General features: G+C 61.4%; 1 protein-coding gene across 1 annotated transcript in view; it reads right to left on the bottom strand.

Annotated features, from left to right (window-relative positions):
* Nucleotides 1-14467, bottom strand: part of LOC126648304 (poly(U)-binding-splicing factor PUF60-like) — a 44902-nt gene extending 30435 nt beyond the window's left edge. The window contains 9 exon segments of the mRNA XM_050331093.1: nt 546-629; nt 908-931; nt 1518-1586; nt 1589-1611; nt 1693-1733; nt 2521-2610; nt 2774-2875; nt 3184-3306; nt 14084-14467. Coding sequence (XP_050187050.1) covers nt 546-629; nt 908-931; nt 1518-1586; nt 1589-1611; nt 1693-1733; nt 2521-2610; nt 2774-2875; nt 3184-3306; nt 14084-14200 — 673 coding nt within the window. The 5' untranslated portion in view covers nt 14201-14467.
* Between the last annotated feature and the right edge of the window lie 10222 nt (nt 14468-24689).

Below are 24689 nucleotides of genomic sequence, written 5' to 3'. Positions count from 1 at the left end.
CATCCCTGTCCTGCTGTCCCCAGTGCCCTGACAACCCTGTTGTGCCACCTGTAGTGCCCAGTGCCACCATCCCGTCATTCCCAGTGTCCTGGCACCCCCATCCTGCTGTCCCCAATGTCCCACCATCCCATCCTGCTCTCCCCACTGCTCTGGTGCCCCTGTCCTGCTGTGCCTGCTGTCCCACCATCCCTGTCCTCTGTGCCCTCCCCTGCTCACACCCTTCCCCCACCTCACACTTCCCTGACAAACCTTTCCCATTTATCCTGCCAAATCTGCCCAGAATTATTCCAGGAGGGGATCCAAGGGCACCCTGAGCTTTCCCATGGCCCAAAGGTCCTTTCCCCTTTTCCCCACGTACTCCTGGGTGTTCCTGAGCCCTGAGCTGCCCCTTCCAGAGCCACCCTTGGCCGTGCTGGGATCCAGTTCCCGACCGGGATCAATCACTAAACCCAGACATTCCCACAGGCACAGCTTTGCCCCCATCACCCCCCCACTCACAGCTGTGCCTCCCCCCAGCCCAGCCCCCATCCCAGCCCCCCACTCACGGCCATACTCCGGTGGGAAGAAGTGGAGATTCCGCAGCTCTTCCCTCTCGATCCTGATGGGGCTTCTCAGGTCGTCTGGGAGGGCTGGGGGGGAACGTGTTCAGTGGGGACTCTGAGGGGGGGACTGTGTGTGCCCCTGCCCACCCACAGGGGCTCTGAGGGGGGGTCCGTGTGTGCCCCACAGACTCCCCCCCGGACACCCTCCCCTCCCTGCTCCCCCACAGGAGCAGAAATTCCCTGAGGGATGAAGATCCCCCCCAGCCCGCAGAGCCCAGGACCCCTCCCCGTGCCTGGTGCCTCACCAGGGGGTCTCAGGGGCCGCGGGGGTGCCCCAGGGGCAGGGGGGGCAGTGGGACACTCACCGTTGGCAAACACCCGGTGCCAAACTGCCGGTGAGCCAGAGCCGAGCAGGGAGGGACGGAGAGGGGGCACCAAGAGGAGAGAAGGGAACACCAAGGTTTGGGAGGGACCCCAGAGGGACCCCCCAAGCTCCCGGTACTCCTGCCCAGCCGGGACCCCCTCACATGACCCCTGTGCCCACCCTGAGACCCCCCCACATGACCCCTGTGCCCACCCTGAGACCCCCTCACATGACCCCTGTCCCCATCCTGAGACCCCCTCACATGACCCCTGTCCCCATCCTGAGACCCCCTCAGAGCCGAGCCAGCGTTGCCCTCCCCTGCCCCTGCCCTGCCCTTCCCACACTCCTTTCCCCCCTCCTCCACTTCCCTGCCTGAACCTTTCCCATTTATCCCCTCAAGCCTACCCAGAATTATTCCAGGAGGGGATCCAAGGGCACCCTGAGCTTTCCCATGGCCCAAAGGTCCTCCCTCCCTGTGCCCCACATGTTCCCTGGGTGTTCCTGAGCCCCGAGCTGCCCCTTCCAGAGCCCCCCTTGGCTGTGCTGGGATCCCATTCCCAGCTGGGATGGCTTTCCCACAGGATCCAACCCGGAGCTGGTGCTGAGCCCACCTGAGCCGATCTTGATGAGCCCGTTGTGCTGGATGAAGATGGTGTCACTGGTCAGGTTGCCGTGGATGATGGGGGCTCACAGGAGTGCAGGAAGCTGGGAGGGCACAGGGGGGTCCTGAGCTCAGCCAGGACCCCCCAGGGCAGGGGAGGGAGCCAGGCGAGGGCTTGGCTGTACCTGAGAGCCGAGAGGATCTGGGTGCACCAGCGCTTCCAGGCCTGGAGAGGGATCAGAGCTCTGTCAGCCGGGCATCCCACGGGCATCCCACTGCCAGGCCGGGTCCTTCCCACCCATTCCCAGGGGCAAGGACATCCCCCTGTGCCCTGCCCAAGCTCAGGGTCCTTCCCCCCCACTCCCAGGGACGTGCCCTGCAGAGGCTCAAGGATGGATCCCACGCTGTCCCACCACAGCAGCCCCCCTGTTCCCCCTGTTCAAGGGAGCCCAGCAAAGGCTCAAAGCTGCAGGAGAGCTGGGAGGGACTCTGGACAAGGGAATGGCTTCCCAGTGCCAGGGGGCAGGGTTGGGTGGGATATTGGGAAGGAATTCTTGGCTGTGGGGGTGGTGAGGCCCTGGCACAGGTTGCCCAGAGAAGCTGTGGCTGCCCCATCCCTGGAAGTGTCCGAGGCCAGGTTGGACAGGGCTTGGAGCACCTGGGATAGTGGAAGGGGTGGGACTGGATGGTCTTGAAGTTCCTCACCCCCCAGCTGGGCAGGGGGTTTGCAGTGACACTGGTCCCTTGTCCCTTGTCCCAGCTCTGGCTCAGGGTGCTGGGAAGCTCCCCAGGACAGTGTCACCCACACCAGGTGCTCCCAGTGGGGTCCCACCCTGGGGTCAGCAGGACCCAGTCCAGGCTCTCCCGGGGCAGTTCTGCTCTTGCTCCAGCCCCCTTCCCACAGCAGGTCCTGGAGCAATGACCCCCACCTGCCCTGCCCTGGAGGGTCCCAGAGACCCTCCCAGAGCCACCCAGCCCACCCGGGACACCTGTGTGTGCTCCCAGGAACGTACCCGGGCATTCATGGCCTTGTGGTTCTTCTTGGTTTTCTTCAGGAACTGTTTGAGGCTCCCTGAGGACACGTATTCCGTGATGAAGATGACCTGGGGAGGGAGAAGAGCAGGATCAGCTCCCCCTGGCCCCGCACAGGTGAGGGGCTGCTGGGGGCAGGGCCCGCAGAGGGAAGGGGAGGTTGGGGAGTGGGGTGAGGAGCAGGGCTGGGACCCCCCACCCCACTCCCCCAGGGACCCCTGGGGCCCCCCCTACCCGTGCCTTCGAGTCCTTCACGTCCAGCCAGTACTTGTGGAGCTTCACGATGTTGGGGTGATCCACCAGCACCAGCTGCTCGAACATGGTCTTGATCTTCTCCTGGGGGCACACAGGGGACACGTGAGGGGTGTCCTGGGACAGGGCAGGACAGGGGAGGTGGCAGGTCCTGGGCTGTGACAGGACAGGGGAGGTGGCAGGTCCTGGGTTGTGACAGGACAGGGGAGGTGACAGGTCCTGGGTTGTGACAGGACGCCCCTGAGAGCTGGGACACAGGGACACGGGTGTGGGGTCTGGAGGACACTGGAGCTGCCTTTGAGGGATAACTGAGGAAGGCAGAGGGAAGGGCAGGAGCCCATCCCGCCAGGCCGTGCTGGGGGGGTCTCAGGACCCCCACGTGGGTCACTCACCTCGTGTGCTTTGAAGGCCTTCTTGTCGGTGAAGAGCAGCTCGTTCCACACCACCTCCACCCCCTCCTCCGTGTCCATGGCCAGGAACGTGCTCTGGATGCCTGGCATGTTCCCCTGGTTCACCTGTGGGCAGGGAAGGTGTGAGACCCCCCAGGGGACGTGCTGGGGGGACAGGGGTGGTCTGGGGGGGACCCCAGCCCTGAGGATGGGACGGCACCACCTGCTCCACAGAGCAAAATCCATTATTTTTTTCGCCTTTAGGTGGCACAACAACGGCCCATTCCACAGACCTTACTGGTTTATCTGAACTGGTTTGTCTGACCCACCTCCAGCCACCACTGGGAATGAATTCCGAGCTTTCCTGACCCCCTGAACCCACTACTGTGGTGTGTACACTGTGAATGCACCTTTGTTGCACAGTTACCTCCACGCCACTGACAGAGCAATGGAGCTTTTGGAATGACTGGCAGTTCCCAGCATAAACACATAAATAAAGAGCTAAATAAAAAATAAACCCGACTGAAAGCCGATTCCTGCCCCAGGAGAGCAGAGTCCCAGCCCCTGTGCTCTTACACTCCCTGCCAGGGCCTGGGGCTCATCCTGCTGCTGGGGCTGGTCCCACTGCTGGGGCCTGGGGCTCACCTGGCTCTGGGGCTCACCTGGCTCTGGGGCTCACCCTCTCTCAGGACTGATCCCACCCAGACTCGGGGCAGGCTCAGCTCCCCCAGCTCATTAGAAGGGTCTGCCTGGGCAGTTCATGGCCCAGTTCCTGCTGTGGGCACACAAAGCACCTCTGTTCCTTCTCCTGCCCGGCACAGGCTCCACGTGCTCCACACAAAGCCCAGCACGGACAGCCCCAGCTGGCCCCGCCGGCCACAGCCCTCCCAGTGATCCCAGCAGCCCTCCCAGTGACCCCAGCAGCCTTCCCAGTGACCCCAGCAGCCCTTCCCAGTGATCCCAGCAGCCTTCCCAGTGATCCCAGCAGCCCTTCCCAGTGATCCCAGCAGCCTTCCCAGAGATCCCAGCAGCCCTCTCAGTGATCCCAGCAGCCCTCCCAGTGCACACAGAGCCAGTGCAGGAATCACAGAATCGTCAGGGAATCCCAGAATGGTTTGGGTTGAAGGGACCTTAAGGCCCATCTCATTCTGGGCACCCGCAGCAGGAGCCCGGGGTGGTCCCTCCCAGCCCTGAACGAGCTGCTCTGAGCCCAAGGGCCATCCCAGTGCCTGGGGCTGGGGGAGTGGATCTGCTGGGACCCGGGAGGCTCTGGAACGTGGTGGGAAGAGCAGCCAGGCCTGCGGGGGGGGGGAGCAGCACATCCCCCTCTCCGTGCAGACAGGAACGTGCTCTGTCTTGTGCCGAGGGAGAATAAAACTGATCCCCAGCAGCTGCTGCAGCTCGGGGCTCTGGGACTGCCTCCATGAGGAAATAAACGTGGCACTGTCCCACAGCCTGGCTGGGACAGAAGGCACCGGCACAGGACCCCTGCTCATCCCTCAGCCCCCTCCCGACGTCCCTGGCAGCTCCGGGGGTGCTGCTGGTGGGCACCACTTCCAGAAAGTGCTTGGCTGGTGCTAGGGATGAGGCACTGGAGCTGCACCAAGGATCAGGTTGCAGCTTCCAATAAATCGCTCCCTTTTGAGCTCTTCTCGTCAGCGAGGGCTGAACCAGGCACGGGAATGGGCTCAGGGGGCCGGGACAGCAGCTGTGGGATGAGGTAGGCACAGGAACAGGCTCAGGGATGAGGATGTGGGGCTGGGAGAGCAGTTGTGGGACGAGGCAGGCACGGGAACGGGCTCAGGGATGAGGATGTGGGGCTGGGGGAGCAGCTGTGGGATGAGGATGTGGGGCTGGCAGTGCAGCTGTGGGACGAGGCAGGCACGGGAACAGGCTCATGGATGAGGATGTGGGGTTGGGGGAGCAGCTGTGGGATGAGAATGTGGGGCTGGGAGAGCAGCTGTGGGACGAGGCAGGAACAGGGCCTGGAGCAATGGGGAAAGGCTTCCCTTTGGCATGGCAGGGAGGTTGGAACGGTCCCTTCCCACCCAAATCATTCCACCATTCTCCACTCACTGTGTGCTCCCACTGCCCCACTCCTTGTGCCACCCTGACACTTCAGCACTGGGAAGAGGTGGGATTTGCTGGGCCACAGGGCTGAGCAGGGAACACAACGTGCCTGGAAAACCCTTTTGAGAGTAAATCCCAGCCTGGCCCCCTGGGCTGGTGTCCCATGAGCTGGGGACAGGGAGGGCTGTGTCCGGCTCTGTTCATGGCTCAGGATCAGGGGGTGCTGGGCACAGGGACACCCCATGGACAGGGGGTCCCTGCAGGCTCTGCTGGCACTGGGCCCCGCTGTTCTCCCCCCAGACCTCGTCCCTTGGCCCTGGCCAAGGCCGTGCCCCTCATCCCTCCCCTCACTGTGGCCCCAGGCAGGGCAGGGGTGGCTGTTGCAACACAGGAATCACTTTGGAAAACATGGGAAAGGGAAAAAACATGAGCTGAGAGGGCTGAGGCCCCAGTCAGGGACACCTGAACCCTGTCCTGCAGGGCACCGAGGGACAGGGACAGGGAGTGGCAGCACAGGCAGAGCCCCTGGGACTGTCTGTGCCGAGGGACAGGGGCTGCAGCAACGTGCTCCGGGATCCCAGGCTCCACTCCCAGCTCCCAGCTCTGCCTCCAGGGCCCCTTCAGCACCAGCTGGGCCACCAGCAGCCCTTTTGTCCCCAGGGAGGGGACAGGGACCACCAGCAGCCCCTTTGTCCCCAGGGAGGGGACAGGGACCACCAGCAGCCCCTCCATCCCCAGGGTGGGACTGGGACCACCAGCAGCCCTGAGTGGTGACACATCCACCTGTCCCTCAGTAGCTGCAATTGTCCCCATGCCAGGAGCACCACGGGCTGGGACAGGGGGCTGGGGACACCCAGGGTGCCCCCAGCAGGGCAGCTCCACCCGCGGATTCCTCGGTGCCAGACAAACCTGTTCTGTCCCTGCCACCCTGTTACACAACGAGCAGGTGAAGGGAACGCACGAGGAGGAAAATATTTTGATTCCAGTGAAGCATTTGATCCTGTCTCTCACAAAACCACGGTCTCAGCACTAACCCAGCCCAGATGCCGGAGTGGCTGACGGTGAGGAGGCACTGGCACAGGGCAGGATGAGCTCTGACACTGGCACAGCCGTGGGGAGCCAGTAATGAACATTGAGCTGGGCAAGGCTGGAGGAGCCTCAAGGAAGGAGCAGAGCTGGGACAGAAAACAGCAGGGCTGGTCAGTCAGCCAGGAAAACCAACCTGGCGCCCAGCTGTGCTCCAGGAACAAGGAGAACAGGGAGGGAAACATTTAAGGACAACACCCAGCAGGATGGGCAGAGACAGAGCTCCCCCCTCCAGGGCGTGAGGGGCATCCCTGGCACCCAGCCCTGTCACAGAATCACCAAATCCCAGGATGACTTGGGTGGGAAGGGACCTGAAAGCCCACCCAGTCCCACCCCCTGCCATGGGCAGGGACACCTTCCACTAGCCCAGGTTGCTCCAAGCCCCGTCCAACCCGGCCTGGAACACTTCCAGGGATGGGGCAGCCACAGCTTCTCTGGGCAACCTGCGCCAGGGCCTCCTTATCCTCACAGCCAAGAATTCCTTCCCACTATCCCACCTAACACTGCCCTCTGGCATTGGGAAGCCACTGTCCATCCCCAGGGGATCCCTGCCTGACAGCCACAGTCAAGGCATCCCTGTGTGATCCCTGTGGACAGGGATCCTGCCTTTCCCAGCTGGATCTGGAGCAGGGCTTCTTGGGGAGTGTCCAGCTGGTGCCCCTGCCCATGGGTGGCAGGGCTGGAAGCCTTTCCTTCCCTCCATGCCCACGGCTGCCCTTCCCTCCTGCCCAGCAGCTGCTGGAGCAAACACTGTGATCCCTGTTCTGCTGCCACGCTGCGGGGAAGGGACAGAGGAGTACTTTTCCACTGCCCAGACAAGAGCCAGGAGAGATCCTGCACGGGGCAGCACTGGGCTTGTTATTTCCTGGGAGAAGCTGTTTTTGCTGCACAGAGCAATGTGTGCTTTACCCCCAGGGCCCTGGAGCTGACACAGCCTGGGCTCAGCCCTGCAGGGTCCCAGAAGCTGACACAACCTGGGCTCAGCCCTGCAGGGTCCCAGGAGGTGACACAGCCTGGGCTCAGCCCTGCAGGGTCCCAGGAGGTGACACAGCCTGGGGTCAGCCCTGCAGGGTCCCAGGAGCTGACACAGCCTGGGCTCAGCCCTGCAGGGTCCCAGGAGGTGACACAGCCTGGGCTCAGCCCCAGCCCAGCCCCGGAGCTTTGCTCCCTGTCTGAACCACACCTCGGGAATTCCCTGGCCCCCTCCCCACCCCCGGGATATTCAGTAGTGTTGGTGATGTCAGAGGGCTCTGCAGGACCCGGGAGAAAGGGAAGGATCCCAGTGCCAGCCTGCACCAGCTGAGCATCCAGGCCCGGCTGGAAGCAGCACCCAGCAGCCTCCACGGGCCAGGCAGGAGCAGTGCCCGGCAGGAATCAGCCCAGCTCGGAGGAATCTGGTGTGATTTCCCTGTTTTCCCAGCTGTGCCTCAGCAGAGCAGCTCCAGGGGAGCCAAGGGAACCCTCGGTGACCAGCCTGTGATCCTGGCGGGGGATGCTCAGCCACAGGTCCAACAACAACCACCCAAGAAGAGCCAACCCGCAGCACCTGAGCAGCTCAATCCATCCTGTGACACCACGGGACTCCCCCAGCCCAGCAGGGAAACACCAAATCCTCTGGGACCCAGCAGGGCCTCCGGTTCCATCGGAGGAAAGGGAGGAAGGAGACGAGGGGAGCGAAGGGGGCTCGAGCCTGCAGGACTTGGCTGCAACGTCTGGGCACTGTAAACAACACCACCCCCCCTGGGAGGGCCAGGGAGAGGCCAAAAAAGCTTGGATAAAAGCAGGAAAGGGAAGAAAACATGGTGAATGCCAGTCATTGTAACACTCCTGGAGGAGAGAGCAGAAGGAACAGCCTGGGAGCTGCTGAGCCGCGTCCGCTCAGCACATGGAGGAGATCCAGGGCACAGGCACTGCCTCGGAGCTCACCAGGGAGCACCCATGGGGATAAAGGAGCTGCAGCCAGGAATTCCTGTGGGAATATGGATGGGGATAAAGGAGTTGCAACCAGAATTCCTGTGGGAATATGGATGGGGATAAAGGAGCTGCAACCAGAATTCCTGTGCAGAACCCAGATGGGGATAAAGGAGCTGCAGCCAGGCATTCCTGTGGGGAATCTGGATGGGGATAAAGGAGCTGCAACCAGAATTCCTGTGCAGAACACAGATGGGGATAAAGGAGTGTGTTCCTGCACGAAGAAGGACAAGTTCCTGCACTGAGCCCTCACCGAGGCTGACGTCACTCCCTCCCCGGCAGCGAGAACAAGGCACAGGATTGTTGAGGCCGGGTAAGATCCCGAAGGATTAAAGGCTCTGTGAAATGGAGAACGTGGCACGGGGAGAGCGGCCCCGAGGCCCCAGGCACGGCTCGGAGTGTGATGGGGAGGACTCAAAACCTGGCACAGCCAAGGCTTGTTCCTTGCCAGACCCCCAGAGCACGTGCTGGGGAGAGAACTCCACTGTCTGCTTCCAGTATCTGCTGTCAAGTTTCCCAGTGGAGTTCAATTTCCTCTGGATTTATCCTCAGTTAGAAGCCTCTGGGGTGCCCCTCAACTCCCATTTGGAGCACGGCCAAGGTGAAGCCTTCACTGTCCTAAAGTCTCAGGTATCAACCCGAAAGTCTTGAATGTTAACCCTGAAGTCTCAAATGTTAGCCCTAAAGTCTCAGATACCAACCCTAAAGTCTAGGATATTAACCCCAAAGTCTCAGATATTAACCCCATAAGTCTCAGATATTAACCCTAAAATCGGGGACATTGACCCCAAAGTCCTGGCTGTGAACCCGTGATGAGCTCAGGTCAGCAGCATCACCACAAACTCACCCTGCAAAGTTCCCCTGCAGCAAACAAAAGCTGCAAACCCAGAAAGGGGCAGGGACGAAATAGATGGCAGGAAAACAAGGATGGCAGGAAAAGAAGGAGCCAAGTCCTCCAGCTGATCCCCCCCGTGCTGGAAAAACTCCTCCCAGGGAACACACTCGGAGCCCGGTCCCCGGGGAGTGCTGGCAACAAAGAGGCTTTTAAAAATAACCCTGGTGGCAGATATTGCATAGTTGGAGCCTTCCCAAATCCTCCACCACGGAACTGGTGATCCTCCTGCCAACTGCAAACCTCATTAATGCCTAAAAATGGGAACCCCCTGCACATCACGGGATTCCAGCGCTTACACTATTTTTCCATATTTTGTTTTCATTTTCTGGTCTTGTGGGAACCTGCAACAACACCTCAAACCCACACCCCTCTTGCAGAGTTTTTAATATCACTTTGATTTCTTTAAATTGCGCTTCAGTATCTCTTCCCTTGATTTCTATGACTGTTCCCCTTCTTTCCTTCTTTCACCCTGCTGGTTTTAGAAGTTGAAGCTCAGAGTTAGAATTGCAGAATCCCAGGATGGTTTGGGTTGGAAGGGACCTGAAAGCCCATCCAGTCCCAACGCCCTGCCATGGGTAGGGACACCTCCCACCAGCCCAGGTTGCTCCAAGCCCCATCCAACCTGGCCTCGGACACTTCCAGGGATCCAGGGGCAGCCACAGCTTCTCTGGGCAACCTGTGCCAGTGCCTCTCCATCCTTACAGCCAAGAATTCCTTCCCAGTATCCCACCCAACCCTGCCCTCTGGCAGCCATTCCCCCTGCTCTGGCACTTTCTATGTTGCGCCCAGGGCTGGAGGCAGCTCTGCTGTGGGGTCTCATCTGAGGGGGCAGAATTCCCCCCTCCCCTGCTGCCCCCACTGTGGGATCAGCCCAGGGCATGAGGGATTTTGGGATGGGTCATTTCCAGCCTCTCACCCATCAGTGCCCCAAGCCCTTCTCCCCAGGGCTCTCCCCACCCACTGCCCCATCCTGTGTCTGTGCTGGGACTGCCCCGACCCAGGTGCAGCACCTTCCCTTGGCCTTGTTGGACTTCACGAGGTTCACTCTGCCCCACCTCTGCAGCCTGTTCTGGTCCCCCTGGATGGCCCATCCCTTCCCTCCCTGCAGTCCAAGTCAGAAGCAGCATCAGAGTCACAAGCAAGAGGCAGTTCTGGGGCTGCTTAGAAGGACAAATTTCAGATCAACTGCAAAGCTCAGTCCACGAACCACAGCTGAGTTTTGCCCCAGCACAAACCACTCTCATCCCAAGGGAAAGGCCCTGAGGAACACCCCAGGCCACCCAGAGCATGCTGGGTCCAGGACAATCCCACAGGGAGCACGATGGGCAGAACTGACAGGTGGGGACACCTGGAGATGGACAAAGAGAGCGTGGAAATCACGGCCTGAACCCGGAGAATGTGACAGGTGAACATGGTGGGACCAGCACTGCTGAGCAGCAAATACCTGCCAGCCACTGCATCCCCTTTCCCGACGGATCAAGGGTTTGGGAAAGCAAAGTGACCCAGATAAACCCAACTGATCCCAGCACGAGGTGCCAGGGCTCAGCCACAGCTCATGTTCAGACCAGCAAAGGTGCAAAACTCTGCACGTGAACAGAAAGCCAAGCTCCTTCTCCCTCCTGCTCTTATGGCCCAGGGTGGGTGGGGGAAGTAAATGAGGTCATCAGAGCAGAGCTGAAAGAGCCCTGGCATTCCCACGAGGAAAATTCTGCGCCAGAGGCATCTCACAAAGAGCAGGGGAGCTCTCAGAGGGGCAGAGCAGGGCTGGGCAGCCCTGAGAGGGCAGAGCAGAGCAGGGCTGGGCTGGGGCCGAGCGGCTCCGCAGGGCTCACGTGGCTGCCTCTCCTCACACCTCCTGTAAGTGCTTCTATTTCCTGAACTGCTCGTGGCAACCTGTGACTGCGGGTCCCTGGGGAATGGGTGAGCATAAACAGGCAAAGGAGGCTGTGGAAGGAAGGGATTTATTCCTCGGGGGGCAGGGGCAGGCCCAGCACAGCGCTTGGGTCTCACCTGTACCTGACATGTGGTGCGGGAACACCCGCACGGTCCTGTGAGCAAACAGGGGCCAGTCCCGTGTGCTCATCATTAATGCCAATGTACGTGCCAGTGAATCTCACCCTGCTTCTCTTCCAGCCTGTGGAGTCATGGAATCGTGGAATGGTTTGGCTTGGAAAAGCCCTCTGAGGCCACAGCGTCCAATCGCTCCCTCAGCACAGCCAAGGCCACCCTGCCCCTGTCCCCAAGTGCCACGTCCACATGGCTGTTAAATCCCTGCAGGGCAGCCCTTGCCAGGAAGGAATTTTCCCAATATCCCACCTAAACCTCACCTGGCACAACTTGAGGCTGCTTCCCTTCGTCCTGTCCCTTGTTCCCCGGGAGCAGAGCCTGACCCTGCTCCGGTGTCACCTCCTGTCAGGGAGTTGCAGGTACTGAGGAGGTCCCCTCTGAGCCCTCTTTTCTCCAGGCTGAGACCCTGCTGAGCCCCCCAGGTCAAGGGGGGACCTGCCTGTGTCCTGTCAGCTCTCCAGGCTCCCAACACCACTCCAAGGGTGTGCCAGGCTCACTTTGCCCATCAGGGCACTCCCACCTCAGCAGGCCCATTCTCCAAACCTGAGATCAGGCTCAGCCCTGCGGGTCCCGCACAGGGCTCAGCTTTCCTGCCAAAACCAAACTAGGGAGAATAAACAATTATAACAAATCTTGAGGACAGTGAGGAAGATCCCTGTTGGTGCAAATCCCAGGAGCGCTCAGGGCACTTGGAGCCTGTGCTGAGCAGCTCCTGAGAGGAGACGGGACCGACAGCGCGGCTGCTCTCGCTCAGTCCCTTCCTGCACGTCATGAGGCAGCTGTGAATTCACACAAACACAGCTCTTCTACATAAAACTTCCTCCACTCTGCAATCAAGGAGCCTTCCTGCCTCTCTGGCTGTCCTGGAACAGCTGTTCTGGCCTTGGAAAGGCCAACCCCCTTCCCACTGCTCCAGCAGAAAAGTCCTCGTGGACGGAGGACACAGCACAGCTACCAAAGCACCTGTGTGGAGATGACACTGGGGGGCTTTCACTTCTCCCACGCCTGCACAGGGGGTTGAACACCTGAGGCCAGTTCCAGCCACAGCAGCACCACTCCAGAAAGCTCCTGTGCTAAATTAGTGTTAAAATCCTCATCGTTAAACAGCAGCATTTGGGCAGAACAGATGTGAGGAGTTTTTCCAATATCCAACCTGACCCTCTCCTGGCACAACTTGAGGCCCTTGTCCTGTTCCTTGTTCCCTGGGAGCAGAGCCTGATCCCCACCTGGTTCCCCCCTCCTGTCAGGGAGTTGCAGAGAGCAAGAAGGTCACCCCTGAGCCTCCTCTTCTCCAGGCTGAGCTTCCTCAGCTGTTCGTGGTGCTCCAGACTTTTCCACAGCTCTATTCCCTTCTCTGGACAGGCTCCAGCCCCTCAATATCCTTATAATGAGGGTCAGGGTTAGGCAGGTGCACCCTGGTGTAGGTCAGGTGTCTGTCAGAGGGGAAGAGGGAGCAGAAGCAGGGATGGAAGGAGGATGTGTGGGTGTGGAAGCACCTGGTAGCACTGAGGGCCAGAAGGGCAGGTGCTGATGGCACTGACAGGAGCAGGTTATCACATTCTTGGCAAAGCCCAGACTGGGAATTCAGCCTGGGAAGTACAGCCAGAGGCAGAGCCGAGTGCTGGAGATCAGGTCCTTAAGGGGGAGGGGGAGATAATGGAAGACAAACAGATTGGCCTTGAATGGGTCTTTTCCCCTTCAGGAGCCCACAGTGCCTGTGACCTCTGCCTGTCCCACCCCTGCCTGGGGTCAGGATTCACCCACTGACTCTGGTCCCCATTCCTAGGTGTCCTGACAGACAGGGAGACTCGGATCCATTTTCAGGCTCTCCTGACGCTGAGCCCTGGCCCTGGAAGATGAGCTGAAGTTAACCAACCCCCTCTCTGGAAAGCAGTAACCTCTGGTGTACCCGTGTTCTCCAGCCCTGGGGGGCTGTGGGGACCAGCCCTGTCACCACACCATTGACCTGGCAAGTCCTTGTCCCCACAGGAGATGCCCAGGGTCACCATCCTGTGACCTGCACCACTGCCACCAGGCACAGCTCCAGGACCCAGCCCAGACAAACCCCCCGGGCCCGGGCTCAGCACTGGCTCTGGGAGCCCCTCGGGACAGCTCTGGACAGCCCAGCACGGCTGGTCCCACGGGCACCAGAGCCCTCAGGTGTGGGATGTGCCTGGGACTGCCCTGCTCCCTCGGGGCACAGCCCAGCTCCCCACACCAGGGTTTCCTGCAGCAGGGCACGGGGAGGGAGCCCAGCTCCCAGGTCCCTGCAACAGAGCGCAGATCTGCACACCTGGCTTCCTGCACCAGGGCTTCCCACACCGGAGCATGGTGAGCCCATTTCCTGGGCCCCTGCTACGGAGCCCACCCAGCTCTCCGCACCTGGATCCCCACACCCGGGCTTCCAGCACCAGGGCACGGCGAGCCTGGTTCCCGCACTAGGCACCCCGCGCCGGCACATCCCGCGCCGGGGCATGGCGAGCCTGGCTCCCTTCACCAGCGCACGATGAGCCCGGCTCCCCGCACCGGGGCTCCCCGCACCGGGGCTCCCCGCACCAGGGCACGGCGAGCGCGGCTCCCGCACCGGCACACCCGGCCCCGGGCTCCCCCCGCAGCCGCTCTCGGCATCGCCCTCCGGCCGCCGCCATCGCCCTGCTCTGGGCATCTGCGGGCTCCGACCGGGTCCCTCCGCGCTGAACGTGCCCGGGGCTGCGGCCGCGCTGGGCCCCATCCCCCAGCGTTCCCATCCCCCGGCATCCACATCCCCGGCATTCCCGTCCCCAGCATTCCCGTCCCTCCGCGCCCGGCTCCCACCTGCTCGCGGCGCTTCTGCCAGCGACCGCAGGGACTCTCCTCCAGCACCTCGCTCTCCTCCTCGCTCTCCTCCTCCTTCTCCTGCGCCAGCCGCGCGTCCGGCTCCGGCACCGCCATCCCCGCCGCGAGCCTCGCTGAGCCGAGCTGTGCTGAGGCTCGCTGAGCTGTGCTGTGTCTCGGTGAGCTGAGCCGAGCTGAGCTGAGCTGAGTTGAGCCTCGCCTCGCCGCTCCGGTCTGGTCCGATCCGATCCTGTCCGAGCTGAGCCGAGCCGAGCCGCTCTGATCCACGTCGAGCCGAGCCGATGAGCGCCGAATCGACCGGAGGCGAGGCGAGCCGACGGGAAGGGAGCGGAGCCTCTCCTCCCGGCTGCCGGCGGCACAGCACCGCACGCACCGCCCCGACCGACCCGCCCCAGACCCGCACCGAACCCGCCGCGCTCTGCCCGCGCCGCGCGGGGCCGGCCCGCTCTCGTCCCGCCCCGCCCCGCTCCGGACGTGCGGCCGCGCACGCCCCGCCCCGTCGGGAGGAGTCCCCGCACCCCCGGCACCCCCGGCACCCCGGCGCCCTCGCACTCCCTGCAGCCCCTGCGCCCCCGCACCCCCGGCCCGCGGTGCGCCGCCGGGCTCGGCCCTCACCGGCCGCCCTGCTCCGCCGTCGAGGCCCCCGGGTGTGTCCGTGTCGTGCGTTCCCTCCCGGCCCGGGCACCGCCGGCCTCCCGCCCCCACCCGCTACCCCTGCCCGGGGCCCCAGGGCTCGTCCCACCTCTCCGGGCCCCGTTCCCGGGCGTGTCCCACCCCGTGGCCCCTCGTCACGGAGCCTCCCCTGCTCGCTGCCCTCTCAGCCCTCGTCCCGGGGTCTTCCCGCTCCCGCCCCTCCAGCCTCGTCCTGGGATCTTCCCGCTCCCGTCCCTGGACGCGGCCACCGCGGCATCTTCCCGAGCAGCCGCTGCTCCGCGCGGGGCACCGGGGGCTGCACCCCCGCGGGACCCCCCTCACTGGGCCCCGGGCACCCCGAAACGGCCGCACCAGCCCCCACCCAGCGCCCGACGGATGTTTTCATTCCCCTGGCAAGTCTCTGGCTCATTGGATGTTTTTCCCCTCTTTCTGGCCGTCTCCGGTTACTTTATCCCGACCATTCCTCGTCCCACCCTCCCTCCACACCGGCGCCTGGCTGAGTTTGGGCGCCGTCCACCTCCTCCAGCCCTTGGCTCCTTTGGCTGCTGTGGTTGACCGCGGGAACCGCAGCGAGGGCGGTTCTGGGCGAGGTGACACGGACGGTGCACACCAGGTATCCTGCACAGCATCTCACCCTGACACGGGAGAAGGGAGCAAGAGGCAGTTCCTGGTGTGGGCCACCAGCAGGTCCTGCCGGGCTGCAGCCCCGTGGCACTGCCCTGGGCACTCTGACAGGACTGTTCCCGTGTCGGAGCCCACCTGCTGTCGGCCCTCAGTGGGGCAGTGTCACAGTGTGGCAGTGTGATCTGGCCTTGTCAGACCCCATCATCACCCCCTGAGCCACGGCCACCTCCAGGGACCCCCTCCCCAGCTCCGTGTCTGTGCCAGGTGCCACAAGCTCCCACAGTAGGTGACCTTGTCCTGTGTGTGCCAGACAGGGCTGGAAGGGAAGCCAATCCCTGGTTCTTATCAAAGTGAAGGCAGAAGTTCGTCTGGGAACTTTAAAGGACAAGGAATAAAAGGGTTGGAACCCAACATAAACCACTCACTACACCCAGGCACCTTTCCCATCTGCTGCAGCTCCAGAGGCCCCCATGGCTCTCCCTTGACCACTTTTCATCCTTGGCCAAGTCCAGTTCCCTGTGGCTCTGTGACACAGGAGGACAGTCAGGGAAATTGCCTCAAAACAAAGTGACAAAAGAATCATTGAATCATCGAATCCCAGGATTGGGACCTTGGCTTATCCAGTCCCACCCCTACCATAGGCAGGGACACCTTCCACTATCCCAGCTTGCTCCAAGCCCCGTCCCACCTGGATTTGAGCGCTTCCAGTGGTGAGGCAGCCACAGCTGCCTCGCCAGCTCACAGGGAAGAATTCCTTCCCAATATCCCATCTAACTGCCCTCTGGCAGTGGGAAGCCATTCCCTGTGTCCTGTCCCTCCATGCTTTGTCCCCAGTCCCTCTCCAGCTCTCTTGGAGCCCCTTTAGGCACTGGAAGGGGTTCTAAGGTGTCCCTAAGGAGCCTCCCTTCTCCAGGATGACAAAGACCAGACAAGAGAACAGATCAGTGACATGAATGGGACAAAGTGCCAGGCTGAGGTGTCCCCACAAGGTCCAGAGGGATGCAAGAGCATATCCTGTGGTGTCTGGGGCCGACTCACACCCAGCTCTGCTTTTCATCATGTCCAAACTCCCCAGAAATGGGATGAACAATGAGTTGTTGGTGTTTGCTGATGACCCCGAGGTGTCTGGGGCGGTTCAGCTCCAGCGCTGGCTCTGGTGGCACAGGGAGGGGTGGTAGAGGTGTGGACGAGGTTTCAAGTGAAACCAGTTTCTCAGCTCAGGGAACACCTGAGCCGGGGACAGGCAGGGACAGAGCAGGAACGGCATGGGGACAGCACGTGGGAGCAGCTCCTCACCATCCCACACCTCACCTCCCTTCTACAGCTCCCTTTGCCTTTACTGGTAAGATACAGCAGAGCACATCTGTCCTGCCTGCTCATTCCAGGCCTGGCATCCCACACGGAGCAGCAGCTGGGATGCCCTCAGGATGCCCCACAGAGCTGTAAAATACACGGATGGGGGAAATCTCTCACTGTGTATTCCTTGGGGTGAGTGTTCCTGGGTGATACGCAGCGGAATTTGTTGCCACGGGGCACTTGCAGCAGCCCCAAGTAGATTTTAAAGGGATTTTAAAAGCCATTAGGCAAATTTGTGGGAGAAAAATTGATTGAGGGCTATTAAACAGAGAGGCAGATGCAGCCTCTGGCTCCCGAGGCCCTGAGCTGTGGATTGCCAGGAGCTGCAGCTGGTGGAACACGGCTCTGTCCCTGCTCTTCCTCTTGGGATCTGTCACTGCTGACATGCCAGAACAGGATACAGGGATATGGGGGCTCAGATCCCAGCTGAGGAGCTGCTCCCATGCCATCCCTGCTCCCAGGTTTCTGGGGAGGGAGCGCTTGGTGTTCACAGGCTCTCTGTGGATCTCTGCTGTTGTCACCCACATGCTGGACGTGTCCTCGGCTGGAGCTCCCCGTGTCCCTGGTTGGGCCCTTCTCGGCAGCTCTGACAGGAATCTTCAAGGTCCTCTGGGGCACATAAATCCCATCCAGCAGCAGGAGCTGCCTGAGCCCTGGATCTGTCCAAACTCAGCCACCCTGAGTGCAGCACTCCTGGAATGGGATACCCTTGGCTTCTTTGGACAGCAGGGACGGTGGCTGTTCCCACAGCAGTGACCATCTCCTGTGTTGTCACTGCCTGTCATCCCTGGGCAGCCAATGTCCCAATGTCCCTCATCCTCAGTGTCCCCTCCATGGCTTTCCTTTGCTGCAAACACAGCAGTGACACCTGTCCTGTCTGTCCCTTCCCAGGCAGGAGTCCCACAGTCCTTCCTCCTTGGTTATCCCAGCGGTCACACCATCCACAGGGAGGAGAAACAGGCTTTGTCCTGCTGGCCTTGGTGCTCTCGTGCTGAGCGTGAGCTCCTGGCCCCAGCTGCTCCCCAGGGCTCCAGCTGGGAATTCTGACATGGAGCAAAGGGCTGGGAAGTGTGGACAGCCTGCCCTGTGCTCAAACCCTGCCCCGTGGCTGCTGTCCTGGGAACGTGGCACACACAGGCCGCTCCAAGCCTGCACCAGGAGCCCAGGGCTCTGCCTGCCTGGGGCCAGGGCCTGACAGCACAGCCCTGCCAGTGTGCCCAGGTGTGTCCAGGTGTGCCCAGGTGGGCAATGGCTCCTGGTTTGTAACAGGCATAGTGTGGTCACAGGCCCAGGGCAGTGCCTGTCCCCTGTGCTGGCACTGCTGGGGCACCTCCAGTCCTGGGGGCAGGTGTGGGATCCCCAGGTACAGGACACTGAGGGGCTGGAGTGTGTCCAGGGAAGGGAACAGAGCTGGGGAAGGGACTGGAGCAGCAGGAGCAGCTGAGGGAGCTGGGGGTCTCAGCCTGGAGAAAAGGAGGCTCAGGGGGGACCTTCTGGCTCTGCAGCTCCCTGACAGGAAGGGGGAGCTGGGGGGGGTCGGGCTCTGTTCCCAGGGAACAAGGGACAGAACAAGGGTCCCTAGTTTTGCCAGGGGAGGTTCAGGTTGGGAAAATTCCTCCTGGAAATGGCTGTCTGGCTCTGGAACAGGGGTGGAGTACTCACTCCTGGGGGGTTTAACATCCCTGTGGTGTGGCACCTGGGGACGTGATCAGTGGTGGCTTTGGCTGTGCTGGGAGAATGGTTGGACTTGATGGGCTCAGAGGGCTTTTCCAACCCTCTCGATTAAATGATTCCGTGCATCTCTTGCCCAGGACATGGCTGTGCTTCCTTCACCAGCTCTGTGAGGCTGTTTCCATCAGGAATCCCCTGCTGTGAGGCAGCTTCAGAGACCTTTTGTCCCAGTGTTTGTCCTGCCCCTCTGCCAGCCCCTCTGGGGTTGTCCCTCTGCTTGATGTCACCTTCTCCCACTGCCAGTGTGCAGTCAGGGACCCTGGGAAGGTCCAGTGTGTGCCACAGCAGAGCTCCAGGAGGAAATGCTGCTGGCAGGACAGGAGAGCTCACCTGGTCTGTTCTGCCTTCAGCTCCTCCTTTCCTGAACTTCACTGTCCCGGGCAAGGGAACACCTTGAGTGCCTCTGCCTGGGCTGGGGCTCTTGTCTGAGGAGCTCGGGGATCTCATCAGTGAGATTACAGGTCTAAAGGTTCAGGCTGTGGTTTCCATCCAGGGTTCAAGTGTATGGGAGGCCAGGCAGGGAGGATTTTCTCCTGGGGGCAAGTTCTGCCTCTCCACTGTCTGGAAGGGAGAAGGGCCCGTTCCTGCTCCACTATCCCTGGGTGGGGCAGGGACTCGGGGGGTCCCATCTGGTGGCATCCAATCATCAGGTGACCCGGACACTGCACCAGGGCTCAGACCTTTGGACCCCACTGTGCTGTTGGTCACAGTACACCTGGGAGGGTGCAGAGGGTCTGAAAGCTGCTTCCCAGCCTGGGGAGCTCCAGAGGGGTTTATCCTGTAGGGTTGTGCAGCCAGCCCAGAGCTTCCTGCCTTATTTACGGTGGGTCCCAGGTACAGAGGCCCCTGACTTTAACTTGCCAGAGTCTGGGGGGGTTTCTGAGCCCCTCTTAGGGTCAGTTTGCTTTTATCCCTTTCCAGAACACTCTGCAGGCCCTGGGGTTTTCAGGAACGTCCTGACAATTCTGTGCCACAGGACCAGGGGTCCCTGAGGAGCAGGACCCCCCCATGGCACTGACCCCACACTGGGAGCAGTGGCTGTGCAGGGCTCTGGGGTCAGAGGTGCCCAGGGCTGGGGGAAGCTCTGCCTCCCTCCCTGCCAGGAGGCCACTCTTGGTGTGTGCCTATTTTTACCCGTGCTTGACGGATGGGGCTGGGATGTGGTGACACCACGTGTCATTGCACAGCTTGCACTGTGTGGGGGTTGAAGGTTCAGGTGCCAAACCAGCTCCGTGGATTTGACAAATACCTTCCCACTGCTCTGTCCCTCCCAATGTGTTTGTCCATGGGTTCTGAGGGCCAAGGTTGCCAGCACACAACTCCCCAGGGCTCTGTCTGTGTGACCTGAGTTCCCACCCCAGGCTGGGACCTCCCCTGTCCTGCAGCTCCTCACCTGCAGCTTTCCCTGTGCTGTTGTGGGCCCCGCAGGTGTCAACAGGGAACTCAAGTGTGTGAATTCAGGGGGAGCAGATCAGCGGGAATTCGACACCTCGGGATCAGAGCAATCCCGGGGGACGGGCAGAGCCGTTTCCTGGAGCTGCTTCTCGCAGCTCGGACCATCCCCACCGCCGCCCCGGGGCACAGGAGCTGGCAGAGGGGCTGCAGGCTTTGCGAACGGCTCAGCCCGCTCGTTCCAGCCCTGCCCGTGCTCCCGTAGGGCAGGAAACACGTCTCCAGCTCTTCCCTGAGCGCTTCCAGCAGCGGGAGGGGAGCCAGGGGCGTGCGCGGCGCGGAGGCGGAGGTGAGGCTGAGCACACGAGCCCTGCGGGGACGGGAACCGGCCACGGCTAAAATTGGGATGTCTAAATCCGCTCGGGGGGGCTCGGAACAGGGAGATATGCGGGGGAGGGGGGGGCACAGAGGGGGGAGAGGCTGCACAGTGAACAGGTCAGGGGCTGGGGGGGGGACTCTGCAGGCGTGAGAGCACGGCCACGGGATGTGGGACAGAGCACGGGGTGTGGGACAGGCTCCTGGAAAGGGCTGTCCAGGGCTGTCCAGCACAGTGGTGGAGTCCCCATCCCTGAGGGATTTAACGTCCCTGTGGATGTGGCACGTGGAGATGTGGGTTAATGGTGGATGTGGATGTGGATGTGCTGAGGGAGTGGTTGGACTCGGTGGCCTCAGAGGGATTTTCCAGCCTCAATAATTCCGTGATTCTGTGACTGTAAGGGCAGGGATGACACGGGGAGGTGGGGATTGGGGCCCTGGGGGCACTGTCAGCAGGTGTCCTCTGGTGCTGAGCGCTGTTCCCACCAGAGCCGGACAGCTGGATTTTGGAGAGAGCCGACTGTATTTTGGAGCAGGCTGATTGGATTTTGGAGGCAGCTGGTTGGGTTTTTCCCGTTGCCTGTGGCTGGTCACGCACAAAGGGCGCCTGGTTTCTGTCAGCTCCAGCGCTGCTCTCCTGCTGTTCCTGCAGCAGCCGGAGGGCTCGGAGCTGCTCCGCGGGGCCCTGGCCAGGAATTCCCAACCACTGGCCCCGTTCACCGGGATGGAAGCCAGCGGCAGGCAGAGCTCTTGGTGGGCACAGCGTGAGCGCAGCCAGGGCCAAGCATGGCTGAGGTGGCTCCAACCCTGGGGTCTCCATGGCCCAGATCCTGTGTCTGGCTGGGAGGGTGTTCCCTGTTCTTCAGGCCATGGTTTCCCTTGGAAATCTCTGCTTGTTCCTTCAGGCCCCTTCCCTCTGCAGCCCTGCTGCTCCCCAGGATCCCAACCTCCCCAGGATGCCCCGAAGGAGCCCCCTCCCCAGGCAGAGCTGGACGGGGTCCCTGTCCCCTGTCCTGCTCCCCACACTGGCCCTGGGGACACTGGGGATGGGCAGGACAGGACAGTTCCTGGTGAGGTGAGGAGGGGACAGTCCCTGACACACTTCAGGCTGAACCTCTACCACCCCATGAGGATGAGGAGGAAGGGCACCACGGCTGCCCAGCCCAGAGGCTTTGGGGTGAAGGACCCTCCCTTGGCCGTCACAGCGTGAGGAGTTCACAGCCTGGGCTGTCACATCACAGCTGGGGATGTGATGTCCCAGCTGTCCCAACAGCCTTTAAAAACTTCTCTGAGCTTTTATTAAGACGAAGAAGTGGAACCAGTTCAGTGGAAAATAGAGCAAAAGCTTCACCATAACAGGCTGGATTGTTCCTTTTTATCTTCAAGGGAACACCTTCCATGAGGAGAAACGGGACAGATGGAGCTGAGGCTGCTGTCAGGGGGTCAGCTCTGGGGTTGGGGCACCCTGGGGTTCCATTGCTGAGCCCCCTCTTTGTCCTGTTTGGGCAAACCAGGACAATTCACACACACCAGCAGATCACAGCAAAGCCAAAGAGGGAACTTCTGTGCCTTGTGGCAGCCTTGGTGACAGAGACACCCCTGTGCCCTGTCTGCCCCTCGGAGACTGGAGCGTGCTGGAAGGGGAGCTGTAAGTGGGAATACAGGCTCTCAGAGCCAAATTAATCCAATATTTTTATCAGCGGTTCTGTCAATAAATACCGGGTGAGGTGAGTGAGCAGAGCTGGGGTAGAGCAGAGGGCTGGAACAGGTGACATTGAAGCTGAAGGAACAGTCATGGGACCATCAGGAAGGGGCCCGAATGCACAGTCATGCCCCGGAGTCACTGAACAAACAGTCGTGCCGTGAATTCGGCCCCAGTTTGGAAGTGATTAAAGAGGAAAAGGCCTGGGTGAGTTCAGCAGCCTCAGGAGGGACGTGGGCTCCCTGGTAACGCGGCCACGGTGTGTTCCCAGCTCCCCAGGAGGTGTGTCCAGAGGAGCAGACGGCGCCAGGGGTTGGGCTGTGTCAGCCCGGGCACAAGCCGTGCCAAAAACTATGGATTCGCTGTGGAAAAGGAGCAGGGAGGCAGCTGAGGGAATGCGGAGGGAACTGCAGAGCCGGAGCAGCTCTGCAGGACAGATGTGCCGGGAGATAAGATTGCCCAGGGCAGCCTTATCAGGGACGCACAGGGAGCCAGGAGCAGGTCTGCTCCGGCTGATCGGGGGGTTGCTCCTGAGGAAATGGGGCTGAGCACTCCGAGGATGTTTGTGGCTGCCGGAGGAGGTGGAGGGAACAACACCCGGAGCAGACCCTACCCGTCCCCTCAAAGGATTCCTGGAAAAGTGCTGCTGCAGGGATCCCACACGATGGCACAGCAGTGCCCTGCCCGCCCCCCTGGCTGTGCCTAACTGGGCTGGGGGGCTTCAATGGGGTGATGGGCCTGGTTGGCACCACGTTCCCTGTTCAAGGGCACTGTTGAGGGGATCTGTGGTCCCTGGAGAGGGACATTTCACAGGGCCATGCAGTGATAGGACAAGAGGGAACAGCGTTAGGCTGAAAGAAGAGGGATTTAGATGAGATATTGGGAAGAAATTCCTCCCTGTGAGGCTGGTGAGTTCCTGGCACAGGTTGCCCAGAGAAGCTGTGGCTGCCCCATCTCTGGAAATGTCCAAGGCCAGGTTGGACGGGGCTTGGAGCAACCTGGGCTAGTGGAAGGTGTCCCTACCCCTGGCAGGGGGTGGAATTGGACGTCTGTAAGATCCCTTCCCACCCAAACCATTCCACAGTTCCATGATTCTGCGATCACTCAGCAGGGAAAACTGCTGTGGGCACTGCACCTGCTCCTCCACACACAGTCCGTGGGCACAGCAAGGAATTTACAGGTTTCCTGCTCCTTTTCCAGCAGGTCAGGTCCCATCCTGGGGCTTTTGCTCTCACGCCCCTCTTCTCCCACAAAGCTGAGGAGTTACCCGGCACATCCGCCGTGGAGCGACATTCCCGCAGGGATGGGGCCGGGGGGCTGCCCCTGCCGTTCCCCTCCTGCCCCCGGAGAGCGTTCGGAGGCCGTTCAGACTGTTCTGTTATGCAACCAGCTCTTCACTATGCAAATATATGCGGCGCTCGCCTCGCACAACGTCCTGTTTGCTTTCAGCTGCTTTTTTGGAAATTCGGCACTTCCTGTGGGATTGCAATCCGAGTCCCCGGGAGCCATCTGGAGCCTTTCCAGCTCCTCGGGCAGGTTGGAGCTGGCACCGAGTCCCCGCAGACCCCTCCCCACCCCGGCTGCTGGTGCTCCTTCCCACCGTCCGACACCACCCAACCCCTCGGAGTGTCCCAGTGCCAGGGGCAGGGGTGGTGCCCAGTCCCTGCCGGGAGCAGGGACACGGGGGGGCTGCAGCATCACGATCTGTCCCACCCGTGGCACCGGGTGTGTGGGACACAGGGTGAGGATGAGGGACGGGCAGGGCAACCCTGCTCCAGTGGGTCCCCACGGAACCAGGGGTTGGTGTCTCTGGGAGCTACTGAAACAACCCTCTCTCCTGGTGTTCAGCGGTGGGTTTTGCTCCGTGGCTTGCTCCAAATGCTTTGTGAGCCCACAGGAACCTTTAGCTCCCAGGACATCCTGCAGCAGGCAGTTCCTCGGCTCAGCCACCTGGATTGTGCAGAATTCCTTCCTTCCTTCCTGCCACCTCAACTGGCCTCGTGCTGGATTGGCAATGACCCACAATCCCAGGGCTGGAAAAGACACAGAGCACATATCCACACTCCTGGGTGCTGAGCCATCCACCCGGGGCACCTCTCCACCTGGGAAGTCCCCTCATCCTCCCTGTCCTTCCCTGCCTCATCATTTCCGTGCTTCTCTGAGTCCTCACAAGGTGGGACAATGGATATAGGACAATGGGATAGGATGGGATGAGGCAATTAGGATGGGACAATGGGATGGGATGAGAGGGGACAATGAGGTGGGACAATGAGGTGGGACAATCAGACACAGACACACAGTAACACACACACACACACAGAGCCCTGTAACAGGAACACCACCCCCCCTACAGGCTGTGCCCTGTGTCCCCCCATCCCTCCCAGCACCCCAGGGCTCCTCAGGGCTCAGCACAGCCAGTCCCCTCCTGGCACTGTGCACACGTGTGTGTGTGGCCGTGGCACGTGGCTCTGGGGACTCAGTGCACACGATGTGGGGCACATGTGTGTGCAGCTCTGGGGTGCACGTGTGGCACATGTGTGTGGCCACGGAACACGGCTCTGCAGCACACACGTGCACAGCACAGGCGTGCACAGCTCTACCCATGGTCCTGTGGGGGGAGTCCAGGGCACCCCCTGCACTGAGCAGGGTGGGGGTGCTCCCACGGGTGCTCCTCCCCCGTGACGTGCAGTGGCCTTCATGGGCACGGGGATTTGGGGTTCCCTGGTGCGCATGGGAGCAGCCCCCCGTGCC

Source organism: Myiozetetes cayanensis, unplaced genomic scaffold (assembly GCF_022539395.1).
Source record: "Myiozetetes cayanensis isolate MyiCay16 unplaced genomic scaffold, myiCay2020 scf48, whole genome shotgun sequence".
Classification (NCBI taxonomy): Eukaryota; Metazoa; Chordata; class Aves; order Passeriformes; family Tyrannidae; genus Myiozetetes; species Myiozetetes cayanensis.
Note: the sequence above shows the minus strand (reverse complement) of the source record. Positions and strands in the feature narration are given on the sequence as shown.